The sequence below is a fragment of the Lipotes vexillifer genome, unplaced genomic scaffold (genome assembly GCF_000442215.2).
Source record: "Lipotes vexillifer unplaced genomic scaffold, Lipotes_vexillifer_v1.1 scaffold123, whole genome shotgun sequence".
Classification (NCBI taxonomy): Eukaryota; Metazoa; Chordata; class Mammalia; order Artiodactyla; family Lipotidae; genus Lipotes; species Lipotes vexillifer.
Window position 1 is genome coordinate 138,027 of NW_006783002.1, and position 18,256 is coordinate 156,282.

The following is an 18,256-nucleotide window of genomic DNA, read 5'->3' on the forward strand; positions in this document are numbered from 1 at the left end:
TCTTTCCCCCTGAGAGCAACTGTCCCGAACATACTCAAATTATTAATTGTGCAATAGTTTACTGCCTTACTCCCCCCATTAGAATGTAAACTTGCCATAAAGTTGCCATACTTGCCATAAAGGCAACTTTGGACCTCATCCAGCGCCTTGCAATGAAGCCAGTACTCGGTATATATTTGTTGAAATGAATCAATGAATGAGGTGGAGACCTAGGTCCTGCCTGACTAAGTTGTGGGATCTTGGGAAAGTGATTTTTCCTCTTTTGGCCTCAATTTCCTCATCTGTGAAATGAAGGTTTGGATGAGATGCTCTGTTAGGTGCCTCCAGTACAGCCACCCAATAGAGCAGGTCAAAACAACTTCAAATTGGATGATTTTGTTCTTCATTTCAACAAACTTTACTTAACACCTACTGGACACCAGGCATGTGTTAATTCTGGGGTACACAGAGCTGAGATATAGCCTCTGCCCTCAATATCTTTATACTCTATTTATCGACACCCTTTGTTCCAGGGCAATTTAAAATGGACCTTATAACCTCAAACAATACTTCTCAAAGTGAATTCTTTGAACTACTAGCTCTATGAGGTCCTCAAATACAAACTTCTGTAAGTCTGGAAAACAATATATCCTATATTCTTATCCTAGAAAGTCACACTAAATATTAATACACTAAAGGCTCTGGGAAGTCTCATAATAAAGAAACCTGCTTATTTGAGTATCGGAACGCTTTCCTCAGAACTATTCCTCCCCTACCCACAACCATTTACAATAATGCAGAATACTCCATTCCACAAAACCCTCTGTGGGAAGCTCCTCTTAGCACACAGCGCCTGGTGCAACACATTCTGTGCTGCTCTTAAACTGCCAGGAGGAGGCTGTGTTCTTGGGGAGGGTAAGCTTTACATGTGAAATCACAGCACTCTCTCCACAGTTTCTTCAAATGGACCAGGTTCTATCCCGAGGGTCTGCACTGTCCTACCAGTTTCAGGGTTTCAGAGAGAACTGTAGTACCTGTGGCTTGAAGGAGGTTTGCTCTCAAGCAGGAATTTGCACCTGGGATCAACACACCCCCATGAGCCAGTATGAGGAAGCCTCCTCTGGGGGACTTGCTGACTTTCTTAAAGCAATATGCCCATCTTTACCCATTGCTAAAGCTCATTAATTCCACAACCCTGAAATTCATCAATAATTCAGAGATCCCAAGCGACATTAACAATCCCCTCTGGAACGACTCACACCAGGCATTTGCCAGAGCCAAAATAATGTAATTTTAAGGTTTAGAGAAGGGCTAATAAACTTTTGAAGAGAAACGATGCCCTTTAAATGACAGGGGACCGCTTTATCTTCAACCTCCTGCTTAAGCCTAGGAGGAAGCCTCCCTTGAAGCTAGAAGACTTTCAGAATCCTTGAAGGTATTTATTTTTTACTTAAGTGGTAAAGCAGCTATGCAACACAGCTAACACAACAAATGTCCCATTTATGTTTGTTCCTCTTTCTGGTTTTCTTGTACTTTTTCATCCCTACCATCGCTTCCCTAGACAAGGTCACTGTTTTTTTCCCTCCCAGATGACAGCAACAGTCTCCTAATTGGTCTCTTTGCCCCCAAATGTTCCTTTTCAACTCTTTTCCACAATATGGCCAGACTGATCCTTCCAAATCGCAGATGTGATCAAGTCATCATCCTGCTTTTAAAAGCAGGATACCATGCTTATGTTACGGCCCACGGTCTTGGTGTATGAGGCCCTGCCTAAGTTGGGGAGACCTCTTCTTGCTAAGCGGCCGTGGGACTTTCTCCATCACAATGGTCATCATACTTTGTTGGAATTATTTGTTTTAGTGTCTTCTCTGCTAGGCTGGGACCACTTCCGTTGTGTGGCATCCACACTTCCTGGCACTTAGGAGGAGTTCAACATACTTGTTGAGTGACTGTTGTTTCCTCAGTGTCTTCCAATGCAAGTGGAAAGCAAAGAACAAAGGCTGGTTTGTCTCTGAACTGCAGAATACTCTACTCTGAGAAGTCTGGGGTTTGTATTATATCGGTCTCTGAATTCTTTTTTGCGGGGAGTTACTAGTACCCATTATACCAGAAAGCCAGCCAGATGGGGCTTGGTCCAGACCTACATTTTGGCAAGAAACATTTGTCTTTTAAAGCAAGTTATGATTCACTGACCTAATCCAGCTCAAGGTTTGGTGATATATTTTCTGAACTAAAGATCAGAACGGGTGGTTTGAGAGAATATGGGTCACTTCCTGGTGAGGTTGCCAGTTTGGAAGACAGTTTGGAGGAAGAATGTTGGAAACGAATGGGACATTCTTGGTGACTTACCGTGACAGATGAAAGAACACTGGAAATACGGATTAGGCCGGGAAATACAAAATCCTGGGTTCTGCCTCTCACTAGGAGTGGGATCCAGAGTGGGCCACGCCCCTTCTTCAACCTTAATTTCCTTCTCCAACCAAATGAGTATTATCTATTCACCTGAAAACATTCACAGGACTCCTCCCTTAAGACTCGTGGATATGGAAAAACTTCACAAAGTAGGAAAAAAAAATCCACCAGCTGTTAAACTCAATCCATACTGAGGATTCCTCTGATAATGATTATGTGTGAAATGCCTACTTTAAAGAGGCTCAGAGGTGCTACTCTTTCTTGCTGGAATAATTTTATTCTTGGTTGAAGGCCAGTACGTGAAATGCGAGGAAGCTTTTGCTTCTCAACACCGTTGGATGGGCCCTAGTACCACCTTTGCTGTGTTTGGCAAAGATATTCCAGTTGAAAAGCATTTAGTCATTTATGTTTCCCTAAAATCCTTTCCATCACTTTTTTTTTTTTTTTTTTTTTTTGCGGTACGCGGGCCTCTCACCGCTGTGGCCTCTCCCGCTGCGGGGCACAGGCTCCGGACGCGCGGGCTCAGCGGCCACGGCTCACGGGCCCAGCCGCTCCGCGTCATGTGGGATCCTCCCGGACCGGGGCACGAACCCGCGTCCCCCGCATCGGCAGGCGGACTCTCAACCGCTGCGCCACCAGGGAAGCCCAATAACTTTCCATCACTTTTCCAACAGCAGTTGCTATCTCTTATTAAAAGCCAAATTTAACCTTCCTCTTTACAGTTTCAAAAATTAGTCTGGTTAATGAAGTCCTTCTCCAAGTTAACGGTGAGGCTAAGAATATGATGATAAAACAGCACAGCTAACATTTACTGGGCATCACTCCTGCCCACGTGCTAAGCACTTTACATTCATTACTTTAATCAATCCTCACGCCAATCCCACCAGGCACGTCCCGTTTTCCTCATTTTATAAAGACTCTGAAGGGAAGAGAGGTTAAGGAACATGGCCAAGGTCATCCAGTTCATGAAGTTTTGGAGTTTGGATTCAAACTCAGGCGGTCGGACTTCACAGTATGTTTCCTTAACCAATGAGCACATATTTGGTGCCTGGTGCTGTGTGAGGGCTTGAGGATAAAAAGCTGAAGATGGCATGGTATTTCTCCTCCGGAAGCTTGGGGCCTTTCTGGAGCACACATAGCTGATCGTTCTGAGACTTACTCCTAGAGCAACGAGGCCTCTTTGGAAAACTGGGTACCATCTACTTAATGTAAATGTTTAAAACAGAAGGAATTACTTGGCCCGTAGGGAACACTCTTCAAAGATAAAACTTACCAAAGTCAGGCCTTCTCTGAAAAGGAAAAAAGAAATCCAAACAAAGAGACCATTCACTTCCTGAGGTCAGGGGTCTGTTTTCCCCCATTTCCCCAGAGCCTGGCACAGTATCCAGCACACAGTACTAGTACTAGTGGGAATGGAGTTCTTAAGATTCCTTAGTTTGCTCTGGGGTCTCTTCCTGTCTCAGGCCACCCACCCTGGTTCCCAGCATCTTCACTCTGATGGACCAGGGGCCATAAAGCATGGGCAGGGTGACATGAGATGGGGTAGAAAGGGTGAGGGGGTGTATCTGTGGATGGGGAGAGGAGGACAACAGCACAGAGGTAATGTCACAAAACAGACTGAGCACCGGGGGGCAGGGGAGAATGACACTCCAGGTATATCAAGCATCTTGCGACCAAAACCCCGCCCTCTGGGCAGTGGCTGCTGTGACAAAGCCTGGGATGTGGCAGCATCGAGACACCTTGCTTATGGGGTATATATACATTTCTAGATACGCATTTCTTCTGTCTGTTATGCTCATACACAAGCACACACACAAAGACAACAGGAAAATAGAGGAAGAACACCATACCTTTAACTACCCTATCCAGATAGTGCGCTTGGGAAATAAAAGACAGCACATTTAAGGTAGGATTGAAAAAGTGCAATACTGCCTGTCACATAACCATGCCAGGTGCCAAGGAGACAAAGGGGGCTGCACCCCACATTTGGGACAGACCTGCCAGGGTGGGGAAAATAAAACCAAAGACAGGACAACACGAGAGAGGAGGAGGGAGAGCAAGCACATTCTCCAGGAAGGGCCAAAAGGAACGTCAACTCACTCTGTGATCCAGGCGTTTGGAAATGTGATCATATAAATTACGAAGACATATGGATAAGGAGAACAGCAGAAAAAGGAGGATGGGAAGCTGCAAAAGTGGCTACACTCCTGCTCCGTCAGCTTTATGGAAAGCTAGAACTTGCCCCTTTGTCTACCCAAAGCAGCATCCACCTTCCCTCCAGGGGACGCAGCGGGACAAGAGCGAGGGCACCCTGCGTGGGCAGAGGTGACCCCAGGAGGTTGGAACTCAGAAATAGGCAAAATGTGAGTCACCCCTGATATGCACTAGGGAAGTAGGTTGAGTCTTTGGTCAAATATACTGCAGGATTATCTGTCTGCCATTCTTGTGTTTTCCACGGACCCATGTGCCCACATAGACTTGAATGCAGAATGCGTGGTGTTCTCAGTAAGATGCATCTCTCCTTTGCATCTTACACAGAATGTGAGGTGCAGGTCAATGGATGTGGCTGTGAAAGACAAGAAAAAGAAAAGAAAACCTGACTCCTTCTCAATGCTGATTAACTTAAAAGGTAGAATGATGTATGCTTTGTTTTCCAACGCATACATCATTGTTATCATCACACATCATCATTGGGGGGTTATATCCAAGCACTGAATTATTTGGCAATCTGAGGTTTTGCTCATTTGTGAGGATGGGTGTCAAATGTGGCTCTGAACTAAACCTACTGTGCATATACATGGGTGCCTGGCTGTGTGCTTGGGGCAGGGCAGACCTCTTCATTCCCAGCATAAGTCAGTAACAGCATTTCACCTTCCCTATTGGGCTCTGGTCACAGCCACTGGAGGAGCTTCCCTAGCACCTCCTTCTCTATACCTCCTCCACATGTGCTCCCACAAAGGCTGGAGAGATGGCCATTTCCTGAAGGGCTGATGCTCTCAGCCGGGCTGGTCCCCACCCTTAGCTCGATTTCACACGTGAATCAAAAGTCCATAAGAGAGGGCTCAAGTGCAATGGTGAGGCCTTATCTGGAAGCCCTAGGGTTCTATAAACTGTAAGAACATTCTCCATAAAAGAAATATAAATTTTATGTTTTCAATCCTCTGGATAGGACAGACACTGTGGCTGTTCATCAATATATATTTGCCTCCTAAGACTGGTGGATGAGAGGGTAGGTTCTTAGTTCAGGCACCCATGTGGTCTGTGCTTCAAGAGGAAATATGTTCCCGGAGGCTGCAGAGCCAAGTGGAAAATTGGGAAGAGGAGTTTTCACTGGGTCTGCACGCTCCCCCTTCATTCTTACAGATGCTGCACAGTCCATGAGCTAACAGGATTTAAGAAGGGAAAGTGAAGGGGAGTGGTGTATTAAGCAGGACTGAACAAACAAAGCTGTGGAATGACAGACAGTGAAAAGCAGGGTCAGCCCACATGAAAAACAACCTAGGAAACATCTCTGGTGAAGGCAAAGACTTCCTCGATTCGTGGTTCATCTGTCACCTGCGTCTTAGTCAAGCTCATTCTTCTAATTTTGCAAAGTGATCTAAAATTGCTTAGACATCATCTCCCAGGATATGCCATCGGAGAACCACGACACAACACACAGATCTCCTGGCTCAGCTGGTGTTCTTAGCGTTCAGATCTGCAGAGTTTTGTGGAGGGTCATAATCATAGGTTCTGGTAATGACACTGAACCCAGCTACAGATGAGATGGAGTGAGCCTAGATTTCTCTCACAGGGTTGGCAAGGATGACGCGGCTGGACGAGACAGGCATCATCGGGATTCAAATGACCGTACCACTGCGCAGCATCCACTTGGAGGGAATTCTCTGACCAGGAAAACATCTCCAAACTTAACGGTGATATCGTGGCTCTGGTGATGAGTAGAGATTATATCCACTACATAGGCTAATCTCCCCAAACCCAGGGGCTGAGCTCAGAGAGCTCCCTCTCTCTCTCTCTTCTATTACTATAAGAACTATTTAGCAATAAAGATCTCTATTAAATATGTTTTTAGTACCTTTAAAAAATGCTTACTAATTTCTCAGACCACAGGCAGGAACACCAGCCAGTGGAAGTGACGGAGGCACACTCAGGTCGTAATCAATGTTCTGGGTTTCAGGAGACAACAGCGGATTCCACAAATCCTGGGATTCCTTCCTCACACAGTGACCTCAGGCCACACTGTGGAAAAAGCTGATAACAGCCAGTCAATACCAAGACCAAGAGCTTTCTGGGAATGGAAAAGAGCTTCCTTGCCTCTATTGAAAATGAAAGTGGTAACTGGGTCTCTGAAGTCCAATGCCATTTACTTATAAAAGGCATATATGCAGAAGTCCACACTGCTGCTTCTTTCACTGTTTGAAAAGCTTGGCACATACGCCCTTGACTCAAGTCACGTAAAATTTCATCGTGATTTTAAAGCACTAACTTTAAGAAAAGATGACGCAAAGTCCCTAAGCTTGCGTTATGGATGGTGGATTCAGGGCTTCCCCAAATTCCTTCATCTTTCTCCTCCAGATTTCAGGATGAAGACGATGGAAGCAGAGTCATTTTCCTCTTGGACCACGTTTGTTTTTTCAACATTGTACATGTTTCTCACGCTGCTTCTATGTTCCCGTCACTGTGCAAGAAAGTGGAGATAGTGGAGGCACACAGCTATTTATAAGACAAGCTCTGAGCCTTAGCCCGAGGGTAGCCTGTGAGGTCTTAGATCTCTCTAGCATTTCTATGACCTCCAACGTGAAAGCTTCTTTCCTTCACTTGCCTGTACCAAGAGAAGTTTCCAGAAATTTCTCTTAAGATAATCCCAAGAAGCTTCAGGGGCCCCCATCAAAGGTTGTGAAGAACACGGCAAGAAGCTTATTCTTCAGGAGCCTCAGTTGACTCTAACAGTTGTATCATTGGTACCCGTTAGGTCAGGTGAAACAAGGATCATTATGGCAGGTGATGACTGGGGTGGCTACAGTCATCTGAACTTCTTTCAGATGGATGACAAATCATCAAAGAGATGTTCTCGTTAAGTTCTTGGATACATTAATGCTCTTCTCTCCTTGGACGAAGGATCAATGAGGAATGAGTGGCCGACGGCACCCACCCCGAGAGGGGCTCACGGAGCCCACTCACGGGTCTCCAGTTTCCCACTCCTACCACGTGTGGGCTGAAAGCTCCCAGGACCATCAACTGATCAAGTTCTTGCTCTGATAACATGGGGTAGATAGATCCCTGTCCGTTTTCTCTTTCTCCTTGTCAGCATTTGTCCTACAACTCATGGGTCATGATGTAAGAGAATGCCTCTGAGGAGGGATAAGCAAAGGAATATCTCACAGGCGCTGATACCTTGTGAATGCTTGTGAGCTCTTGGTTAAGGATTGTCTGATTACAAAAAAAGAAACTCAAGAGCTACCGTTCAAAAGTGGAGAGAGAACTCCAGGAGACTGTGTGGCCTTTCTGTATAATTTCCCTGCATCGGGAAGTCTGGCTTTGCTCGCTCTAGTAATCGCATCATCAGAGTATTATTTTGATCTTTACTCCCAGAGGAGGATTTGTTTGAGAATCAAGATTTATATGATTGGACAGTTCTCCTGGAACCTAGTAAATACTTCTGCATATCTGGCATCTTGAACAATCACAGCTTTGGGGTCAAGGTTGGAATTTTACACATGTAATCAGGAGCTAGCATTTCCCACATGTGTTTTGGGACCTCATAGACAAGGGGCAGTGAAGTGAACAAAACAACTATCATAGAAGTGATCCAAAATGTTGGTAAGTGTTTTCAAAGAAGTAGGAAAAATTAAACACCTTCTTAAATTTAGCTATGATTTTCAGCTTTCTCTAAAGAAACTGGAGGTCAAGCCCCAGCCTTAAAAGAGACTCATAAAATTCCTGGAAAAGACGTCCAAAAATACGTTTTTGATGACTCTCTGTTGACCATATACTTGAGAAATGGATCCTTATCAATCCGTCTTACCTTAGCTTCTAGACTAGGGAAACTGGGTTCCATATACACAAGTGGATGTATTACTAGTAAGTAAGTAAGAGTGAAAATGAAAAAAAATCCTTTTTTATTTGTGGGATATTTTTAGGAGCCGGTGATGGGTGTGCAGTCTGTGGGCAGTGGAGGAGGGGCCGGAATTCCATCACCCCTGCAGGCCTCCTCCAGCCACCCCACTCTGTGATTCACAGAGGGAGAAACTGAAGCCCCCAGCGACCATGTGGTCTACCCACGGTGCTGTCACCAAGACTTTTCTTGAAGTTGCAAAGAGACAGATAATTCCTAACGTAAGGAATTAAGATTTGAAATAGTCTTGATTTTTGACAAAAATATTGTCACTAAAGAGGATGCCACTGCCAAATATCCTTTCATTCTGAAACCAATCTGTTTTGAGAAAAACCAGGTAGCTTCCATAAAAGAAAAGGTGGACCCAAGCCTCCAAAAGGAGATATTTAATTCCTACTATATAATCTGCTCTGGGAAATGTCACTGGGGTAAGAAGGTTTTTAAGCTGGGGACTTGACCACAAGGAGCCCAGACTTGTCTTACTCTTTTATGCCAGCTGTTAGGGAATCAAGTCATTCTTTCCTGTTTACGGAGGGCAGCAGTGTGCAAATGAACAGGCCTTCCCCTCTTTGGATCCCACTGCATGGAGGTCTCTGAATCAGCATCGTGGATCCTGGCCTCTTCTCTGGTATGGGACAAAACCACACTGCAAAATATGAGCTAGCTGTGCTATGACCCATCGTATAATGATGAAATCTGATAACAAGAGAAAATTTAACACTTTGAATTTCTAACTTTTCACACCAGCAGTTTTTGCTTTTCCTAAATGATCCTCACAGGGAGTGAAGTTCCCTGGAACATAAGAAAGTGCTTCTTGTTACCATCAAAGATTAAAAAGGGGTTTCTCCTTCTCATATCTATTCTGCAAAGAAAAAAAGAAGGCACTGCCATTGTTTCCCTCGTTTGTATCTCGTACTCCTTCCCTTCCATCCAGCAAGGTTACTGAAGTGTTCCTTCGGCACCAGGGTGTTGGGTTTCTAGCGGGGATGCAGCTGGCCACAGGCAGAGACGCACAGAGGGCAAGTTGCCATGCGGGGAGATTAGACAGGGTCAAAGGAAACGCGCACCACACAATGAAAGGTAATAGAATTCGGAGCCAAAGTCCTTTCATCTGAGCCACTATGACTAGTCCTTTACTTCTTCACTGTCCTGTGACAGTTTTCTGGTATTTATGACTGTCAACCTCCCTCTTGAGTCGTGCACATTCACCTTGGTGTATTTCTTATCCGGGGGGGAAAAAGCATCTGCAATCCCAAGGAGGAATTTGCTCTTAAAGAGTGACAACAGGGTGTGCAGGGGAGGTGGGAGGGGCTGGTCTGACTCCTTGGCATCAAAACAAAGAGATGTTCTTCAAGCTAGGCTGAGGAACATCCACAAGACACTAGCCGGAACACAGCCTGCCCACAAGCCCTGCCATGAATCATCTGTGACTGGACGCAGGGAGAATTTCCGTAAATCCCTCGTCATTTGACTCAGACGAGATGCTTTAATCTTATTAAAGTCTGACATCCATAAGCTTTTTGGAACTTGGTAAGGTGAGCCGAGGACTCTATAAGCAAGGGATAGAAAACAGAATGTACTCTCTCTGGGCTCTGATTTTGCTTTTAATAGGGATGGGTCCCCTCCTGGGCTGGGAGGCTAAAAGGTCAGCTTGTCCTTGGTCATGCAGAAAAGTGAAGGTGAAGGAAGGGCAGAGTTGAAAGAAGCAGGTGGGCCTCTCTGGTGACTAGGGCTGCTTTTCTTTAAGAGGTGTCCAGGGCGGTCGTGGGATAGGATGACACTGACAGAAAGAAGCCACCCAGAGGCGCACAGTGAGACAGCGCGGTGCGTTCTGCTATGGAAAAGCAGGGTGGGCTGCCGGCGGCTATGGAGCGGCTCTGGACTCTGGTAAGAGTGTGGCTGGCCAGCTAGCTGTGGGACTCTGAGACCAACCGGAATAAGAAGGCCCAGCCTCTGGGAAGGATGAGAGCCAGAGGCCTCTGCAGAAAACCTGGGCTTTGTCCTGCAAGGACTGCAGAGCAAGCAGCTGGCGAGGAGCTCCTCCCCAAGTCTCAGAAAACCAAGCCTCAACTTCCAGTCCTACTTCTTAACAGTTAAGTGACCTTGGGCCTCAGGTCCTTGAAAAGGAGGGGGGTAATACGTGTGCCTCCACAGGGTGACGGATGGGAGTGGGAAAGAAGGCAGTTAAAGCCCTTAGCACAGTGCTTGCCACACTGTAAATACTCAAAAATCAGAACCCATTATTATTAATATTAGTAAGTATAAGGTATTCCACTGCCATTGATAAAAAGGGCGATGGTATGGAGGCAGGGATGATGAATAAAAACTAATCTCAGGCTGCAAAACAAAAGGAATGCGGCCTAAAACAATATGAAACAAGAGGTAGCTCCATTTGCTCAAAATTCCTTTGTCCCTCATAATCTTTGGGCCTTGCCTCCCAGTTTCTGTAATCAAGAGGTGACCGTCAGAGCTGGAGAGGCACCCGGAATCCTGTCTCCTAGAGCCATGTGCTTTTGCCATTTGATCACAGACCCTTCCTTGAAAAAAATGGAAGGGGAAGTTAAAACACACATACACAAACCAGTTGATTCAATAAAGACCTTTTGGTGAGTGTTCATTCCAGGATAATAAACCAAGCAAACGTCTGGCTGTGTTTAAAATCAACAAAACCAGCAGGAAAGGCAGAAAGAAGGGAACAGAGTGATCAGCTTGTTTTGAAAGCTGCCAACAGTGCTGCTTCAGCAGGGGCTGGTGCCAAGGAGCCACCAGGAGAGGGGAAAGGAGACAAATGCAGATGGGACAGAAGCCGAGGACAGGGTGGGGGCGGCGGGGGGAATCCCAGGCCTAATGGGATGCAGATGTGGCCTGGGGCCTGCGGGAAGTTTTCCCCAGGATCCCAGGCCTCTTCTGGAGCTCCAGCCTAGGAGGCTACTGGGGGCGTTCAGCGCTAAGCCCAAGACCTCCCAACCAGACCATAAACTTGATTTAATGGCTATGTTTATGGAGTGCTGTACGATGTGCCAGCCTGTACTAAACTCTTTACGTGCATTATTATCCCCATTTCACAGGTGAGGAAACTGAGGCTCCGAGAGGCCTTGGGACTTGCTCACAGCTGCTAAGGTAGAGTCATCTGCCTCATGCCTGAACCCCAGCTCCTAACACAAAGTTATACTGCTTTTGGCCCAGGAGGGGCTAAACCCAAGGCACGCTGACCAGCTAGCTGAGATCTGGGAGATGCAGGGTGGGAGGGAAAAGGTTAAAAATGTCCTGTTGTGAGTTTGAGTCCAGCTGACGTCTAGGAAAAGCCAACCATAATGTCGTCAGATGAAAGGACTTTTGGCCCAGTTCCCACATGCGACAGGGGCCCCGAAGTGCCCGACAGACAACGGCACCGCGCAGCCCCGGAGAAGGTGCGGGGGCCTGGCCCTCATACCGATGGTGCAGTGCTCGCCATTCCAGCCCGGGCTGCACTCGCACTTGCCGTCCCGGCAGGTCCCATGCTCGGCGCAGCGTGGGTGGCAGGCGCGCTGGTCGCAGGCCGCCCCCATCCAGCCGTCCTCGCAGCGGCAGGTGCCCCCCACGCAGACGCCGTGGCCACCACACTCGGCCGCACAGATCTCTGGGTGGGCGGAGGGAGAAGGGGGAGAGAGAAAAGACAAGTATTGAGCCAGTCGTTCTTGGGAACAAGGGTCACATGCTCTGCGAGCAGTCGGGATTCCAGAGGCTCAGGAGGCTAATCTCTGTGGACAAGGACCCTCGGACAAGAACAGTTCTCCAGCCAGAGGCCTGTCCCGAGCCCCTTTCCTCGCCAAAACAGGATGGACTGTAGGGCTCTGCTCTGTTCGCTTTTCTCTGTGGCCAGCCTGTCCCCGTTTCTGTGCTTACCGCTTCCAAAGGGGACCGCCCTTCCGAACAGATGCGAGGAGAAGTCAAATTTAATTAAAAACCAGTTAGGTGTGAAAACAAAGTGAGGATGAGCCAGGCGAAGTGCCTGTGGGTCTGGCTGGGGTGCATGAAGGGTCCTGGGCTTGCACTTCATTCCAGCTTTGACTCTAATTGAGATGGGAGGAAAGGGGAGGCTGGACCCCCGCAACCCAGGGGGGGTTCTCTGGTGCTCCGCTGGGTTTATGTCCAGTTCTCCTGCTCACTGCTTTATCACCCCAACTCCAAGCACCATCTAGATGGCTCTTCCCATCCAAAGCAAACAGCTGGACTTGGGGTGGAGGCACTTCACAGCCAGACTGGAGTTGCCCAGCCCTTCACAAAGGCCCGTCTGTGAGATGGTGCAAAAGACACACGCGACCTGATCCACAAGCCCCTTGGGCCCAGGGCCAGCGACAACTTCACGGTTACTCAGGCAGAGGTTGTGAAAGCTTTGAAACACAACTCCTTTTTAGGAAACCAGTTGAACAACTGGGGCCCTTGATGCTCTCTGCCAGGGCTGTGATGGAGACCCTGACTCGATTCTGTGCCTCGTGGCCCAACATTCTTCAAATGAAGATCCCAACACCTTTAATTTCTTTCAAATTAAATTGACTGGCACCCATGTCAAGTTGCATTTGCACATTACCCCTTCCAAGCTATACTCCTGGCTTGGAAGCTACTAACAGTCCAACTACTTTTGAAAAAGAAAATAAAATTAGATCTCACAGGCTCAGAACTTCCATATTAATCTACAAGGCAACGGCTAAAATGTTCAAGAAATGAAAAATAAGCAAAACAGAAAACAGTAATAGTTCCCATTTATGGTGTGTTCCTATGCCTGACATCTTGCCAAGCAAACTAGCTGGAAAGGGAGTTAATGCGTTCAATACCACACTGGGTTTCTCAGCTCCCCAGGGGAGAGAAAGGCTGCTGTAAAACGTGTGCAAAGAGCCCTGACCTGGAGCCAGGGGACCTGGGTTCTATGCCAGGCTCAGGAGCAGAAGCTGTGTGACCCTGGGCAGGTTCCTTGACTTCACTGGTGATGCTGCCTCACAGCACCTCTTCTATCCATCAGGGCTATGCTGAGCATTCAGTGAAGTGGACAATAGAAAAGGGCACGGCAAGATCACTAACTCAAGAAAGATTTCTCAGGACAGTGAGCTTTAGAGTACGTGTCCAAAGGCCAGGTTTGTGAGGTCTGTGTCTGCTCAGCCACGGATCTGCTGTGTGACCTTGGGAAGGTCACTTGCCCTCTCTGGGTGTTGGTTTCCTCATCAACTGCAGGGGGGACCTGATGGCATCTAAGACTGTGGGAGTCTATGATATAAACATCCTCCATGTCACACAGCATGATCTATCCCTAAGGCTCGGCTGGAGGGTCCCTCCTCCTCTGAGAAGTCTCCCACGATTCACTCAGCGGTTGTTCTCTTGCTCCGTGCCTTTCCATGTGACGTGGTAGACTGCTTCTCCATTTCTGCGTGTCTCACTGTCAGACTCAGGACAACCCGAGGCTGGATGAATTCTGCTCACCTCTAGGCCTGGTACCCAGCACAGATCTTGGCACAGGACAGACCCTTAATTAAGGTTTGCTGGATAATGAATAAATCCATGTGTGCCTGGGGCTACAGGCGCCTAAGAATTTCAAACAATTCAGGCACACCCTGCTCAGCCTGGCTGAGAGTCAGCCCAGGTCTATCTGTCTGCTTATCTCTGGTGGGTTGCCCCTGTGAAAACTTCCCAAGCGAGCGTGGAGCTGTGGAGCAAAGTGTCAGGACACCCAGCAGCCCTCCAGGAAGGGGTTTTTCTCGAGATGAAGAATGACAATCTCGGGTCCCTGGGTCTCCCTACGTCCTAAGTCTGAAATTTCCATCCCTTCTGCACAGCGCTGCAAGGGCATCGACCCAGGTGACTCTGGAGGCAGGGCCTGAACTCAGGGCTGGCTGGGACTTTCACCTGAGAGCCTGGAGGAAAGATCAGCTTAGCATTTTGGGGGGTCTACTCAGCACATTTTCCAGGTGGCAGTTTACGGTGTGAAAGTGAACTTCCAACAACCCTTCTGTTCACCGGGGTGTGAGCCTGGAGAGCGACAGGCCGTGGGGCAGCCTTCCTCGGGGCACTTGGAGTTCACAGTCTTGGTGTTTTGGGCTGTGGGGCACTTGAAGGTCACGGGCTTGAGAGCAGAAGAGGCAGGGCTTCCCCAGCACTTGACGGCCTCACTTCAGGTCCTCACTACTGGGTAGTTCATTCCTTTACTAGTTAACTTTGAGGCAGTCAGTGTGTGTGAAAGAGCGTAAGACTTGGAATCGGGTGTGACTCCAAATCTTGGTTCCGCCAGTTGTGGGACCTTAGACAGCCTCCTCAACTGCTCTGAGCTTCATTTTCTTCCTCCGTAAGATAGGGATGATGCCAGCACCCACTTCAGAGGGTACAGAGCCCTGAGATACAGCTCATACTGATTCCTTTATTCTTCCAGTAATAGTCCATGCCTGCCTGCTATATGCCAGAAACTGTGCCGGGTGCTAGGAATACAGAGGTCAATAGGACATAGTCTCTGCCCCACAGGAGATCATTGCCCAGACAAAGCCCAAACTGATTGCTAAGATCAGCTGAGTAATCTACAGCTGTTACTCACTTCGGCACCTCTCTGCTTATGTGCAATGAAAAAAGAACCGTGAATCTTAGGATCAGACAGATTTGGTATCTCTTCTTGGCTTTGTCACTTATTGGCTGGGTAATCTTCAAGGTGCAAATTATGCAATTCATTGAATCTCGATTTCCATTTCAGTAAAATGAGGCTAATAATTCCCACTTTACCAATCTTACACGGTTGGCGTTAGATCAAATGAGGTCATGTATGGAAAAGCCATTTTTGGCTTAATAACTTAACACATATCAGGTTTTACAGTTTACAAAGCACCCTTCACATACAGCTTCTCATTTAACTATCACAACAGTGCTGTGTGAACACCTGGCTATTATCCTTCTTAGAGGTGAGGCTACTGAGACCCAGAGAGCACAGGGGAATTCTACAAGGTGGTGTGTTCATCTGGTGCTTTCTCCTCAGTTTGACAATCCTCAGGGCAAGGCTGCAAGATAAGCGTTTTACAGATATGGAAACTGAGTCACAGGCTAGACAGAGGCAGGCTCATTTTACAGATATGGAAACTGAGTCACAGACTAGACAGAGGCAGGCTCTCCTTTGAGGGAACCTCCTTTGTTCTTCCAGCAGATCTCCCCTCGTTTCTGGCCCTGTTTATCCCTTGTTACGTTCAAGTCAGACCCTGGCTATGTGTGAGATGCAATGATATTCTTTACACAGAGTTTCCGAGACACCCGAGCTCACTTTTCTCCTCTGGAGACTGCGGAGCCGTCCCTCCAAACTCTCCATCTCCCTGCCAGTTTACACTAGACATGCTGCCCTGGCACGAAGCTAAAGCTGCCTGGTGGCTGAGCACCCCTCCATTAGTCCTTTACAAGCTGGGTTGTGAGCTCTTACACATTTTAATGGAAGGGGCCTGAACAGGGTGACCTTGATGTTTATGTGGTGCTAACTGATGGTAACACAACCTGTCAGTGTTGAGCTTCTCTTCTGCAGATGGGCTCTCTGCCCAAGTGCAGGAGACCCACTGCCTCAGGACGGGAGCAGAAACCTGAGATTCTGCTTCATTTGGTCTCAAGTTGTAGGCCCCATTGTTATTTTTTTATGTACCTCAATTTTTTTTTCTTTGTCCTTGAAATAAAAGGAACTGCTTTCCTTTTGCTTCTCTGATTCTGCTTTTACACTGAAGCAGATATAACTTCCCAGAGTGGCTGGTGAAAACCAAATAGGATGATGCTAAAGAATGTGCTTTGACAGCTCCTGTGCCCTTTATGTAATGTAAATGGTACTTTGTGAAATGTGAGTCACAGCTCCTAAGTCTCAAGTTTGCTCAGTTGTAAACTGGGGATGACACTGACTACTGCAGAGAGTTGGTGGAGGAATCACTCTCATTTGCTTACTTTCTTGAGTGCTCACTGGGTGCAAATCCAATGGTGAGCGGGCACTGGGGGATCCAATGGTGAGTATGACAGACACGGCTCTTTCCTGACCTCAAGGAGTGACATTCTAGCACGGCAGATGGACATAATTGACCTAATTGAATTAAATGGGTTAAGATGAATGGAAGTGAAGCTTCTTGTATGGAGCCTGGCACATAGTCAGGATATGATAAACTGTGCACACACCTATTCTTATAAGAAAGGAAATGGGGTGTAGTGGCAAATGTCATCAGACTGAAGTCAGATCAGATGTGAATTCTGACTTATGCAACACACCTGATACAAGCAAGCATTTGATAAAGGCTAGGCGACGGTCATGTGATCAACATCGGCACTGTCTGACTACATGCTGGACGGTAGGGGCCTGGGAGGAACCCTGTGATGTACTACAGAGTACGCAATCCATACAGTAGACATGGACTCAGATCCCGACTCTCCAGTCTCCTTGAGTGCTTGCGGAGTCCTTGGGAGAATTACTTATTCTCTCCGGACCATAGTTCTTCAGCTCCAAAACAGGGAGAGTAATGATGGTCCCCTACAGGGTGAGTGAGTGGTGGTAACTGAAGGAAAGGGTACATGTGAATGGCTCTATGTAATCTGTGTTATGTATGTTGTGTTCTGTACGTTAACTGATTGATGGAGACCTACGACATCCGGTATCAGTGCAGCTCCGAGTCACCGAGAAGAGAAGCAACTCCCTGAAGAGCAAAATATTTTCTAGCAGCAGCCTCAAATTTTGGGTAGGAAACTCTTTCTCTGGTTACCTAGCATGGCACCATCAGCCAAGACCATTAAAACCCAGGTAGAAGCCACCTGGATTTATAGTTTCGGCTTCCTCTTAAAATCGGGTGAAAATCCCCAACTGTCCTAAAGTGTCATTCCAAGTCTGTAAAGTTCTTGGCTGAACTATCCAGGGCCTTGGAGAGCAACCAGGTCAGGCCCAAGAACACCCTGGCTCTTCTCCTGGGGAAAGCCGCACCCCCTAGCACCTCCCCTTCCCCACCCCACCTCTGCCCTGCCTCACTGGTATCCGCGTGTGTCTTCTCTCTAGACTGGAAGCCCACCTGATGGCAGGCTCTAGCTTTTATTCATCTTGGTTCCCAGCAGCAGGCACCAGGTCTGGCAGAGAATGAGCTTTCAACAAATATTTGTTGAAAGAACAGATGAATTTTTAAAAAGTCTCATGGAAGAGGTGTTATGTCAGTTGGCTCAACTCTATCCCAGCGCCATACTGTACAAAATTTATTCGGTTAAATATATTCACACAGAGGCTCAGCCTTCTTTGTGCTTAACCTTCTTAGAAACTTATCTTCTCCAATCTCCGACTGATAGCTTGTAACCTTAAAGTGTCTCAGTCCTTACACCCTCACACACATCTTCCTTTGCACCAATGCCCGTGTCATACCTGTTCCCTTTCTATGATGTGGAAGCAGGTGGACACATGACGAAAAGGGTAGGGAAAAATATATGGTTTGGCTATTGGTTAATTGTGCTCCAAAGTGTATACACGAGGAAAGAAGCTGCTCCAGTCTCCTCTCATTAAATGTTAATCCCCATATGAACCTGGATGAAGCCTGGGACCTATCACAGCTACGTTTTAATTTGTCTGGACTTACTTTACAATCCTGTTCATTAAAATAGCTGGTAAGGGAAGCTGTGCCTCTCCCCTAAAGGGAAATACTTATATATAATTTTCCCATAAAATTTCTTTGACTTGGAAAGATGCTCAAAATTGACACAAGTCGGGGATAGAGGGGACCCCACACAAGGTTCTGTGTGCTTTCCTGC

At 47.2% G+C, this 18,256-nt stretch overlaps 1 protein-coding gene across 1 annotated transcript in view; it reads right to left on the reverse strand.

Annotated features, from left to right (window-relative positions):
- The window catches only part of TENM4 (teneurin transmembrane protein 4), a 400,863-nt gene that overhangs the window by 112,032 nt on the left and 270,575 nt on the right, over positions 1 to 18,256 (reverse strand). Inside the window, exons 12-13 of the mRNA XM_007455571.1 lie at positions 11,940 to 12,125; positions 4,242 to 4,268 (exon numbers count right to left, since the gene is read on the reverse strand). Of these exons, the coding sequence (XP_007455633.1) occupies positions 4,242 to 4,268; positions 11,940 to 12,125 (213 nt within the window). The remainder of the gene's footprint in view (positions 1 to 4,241; positions 4,269 to 11,939; positions 12,126 to 18,256) is intronic.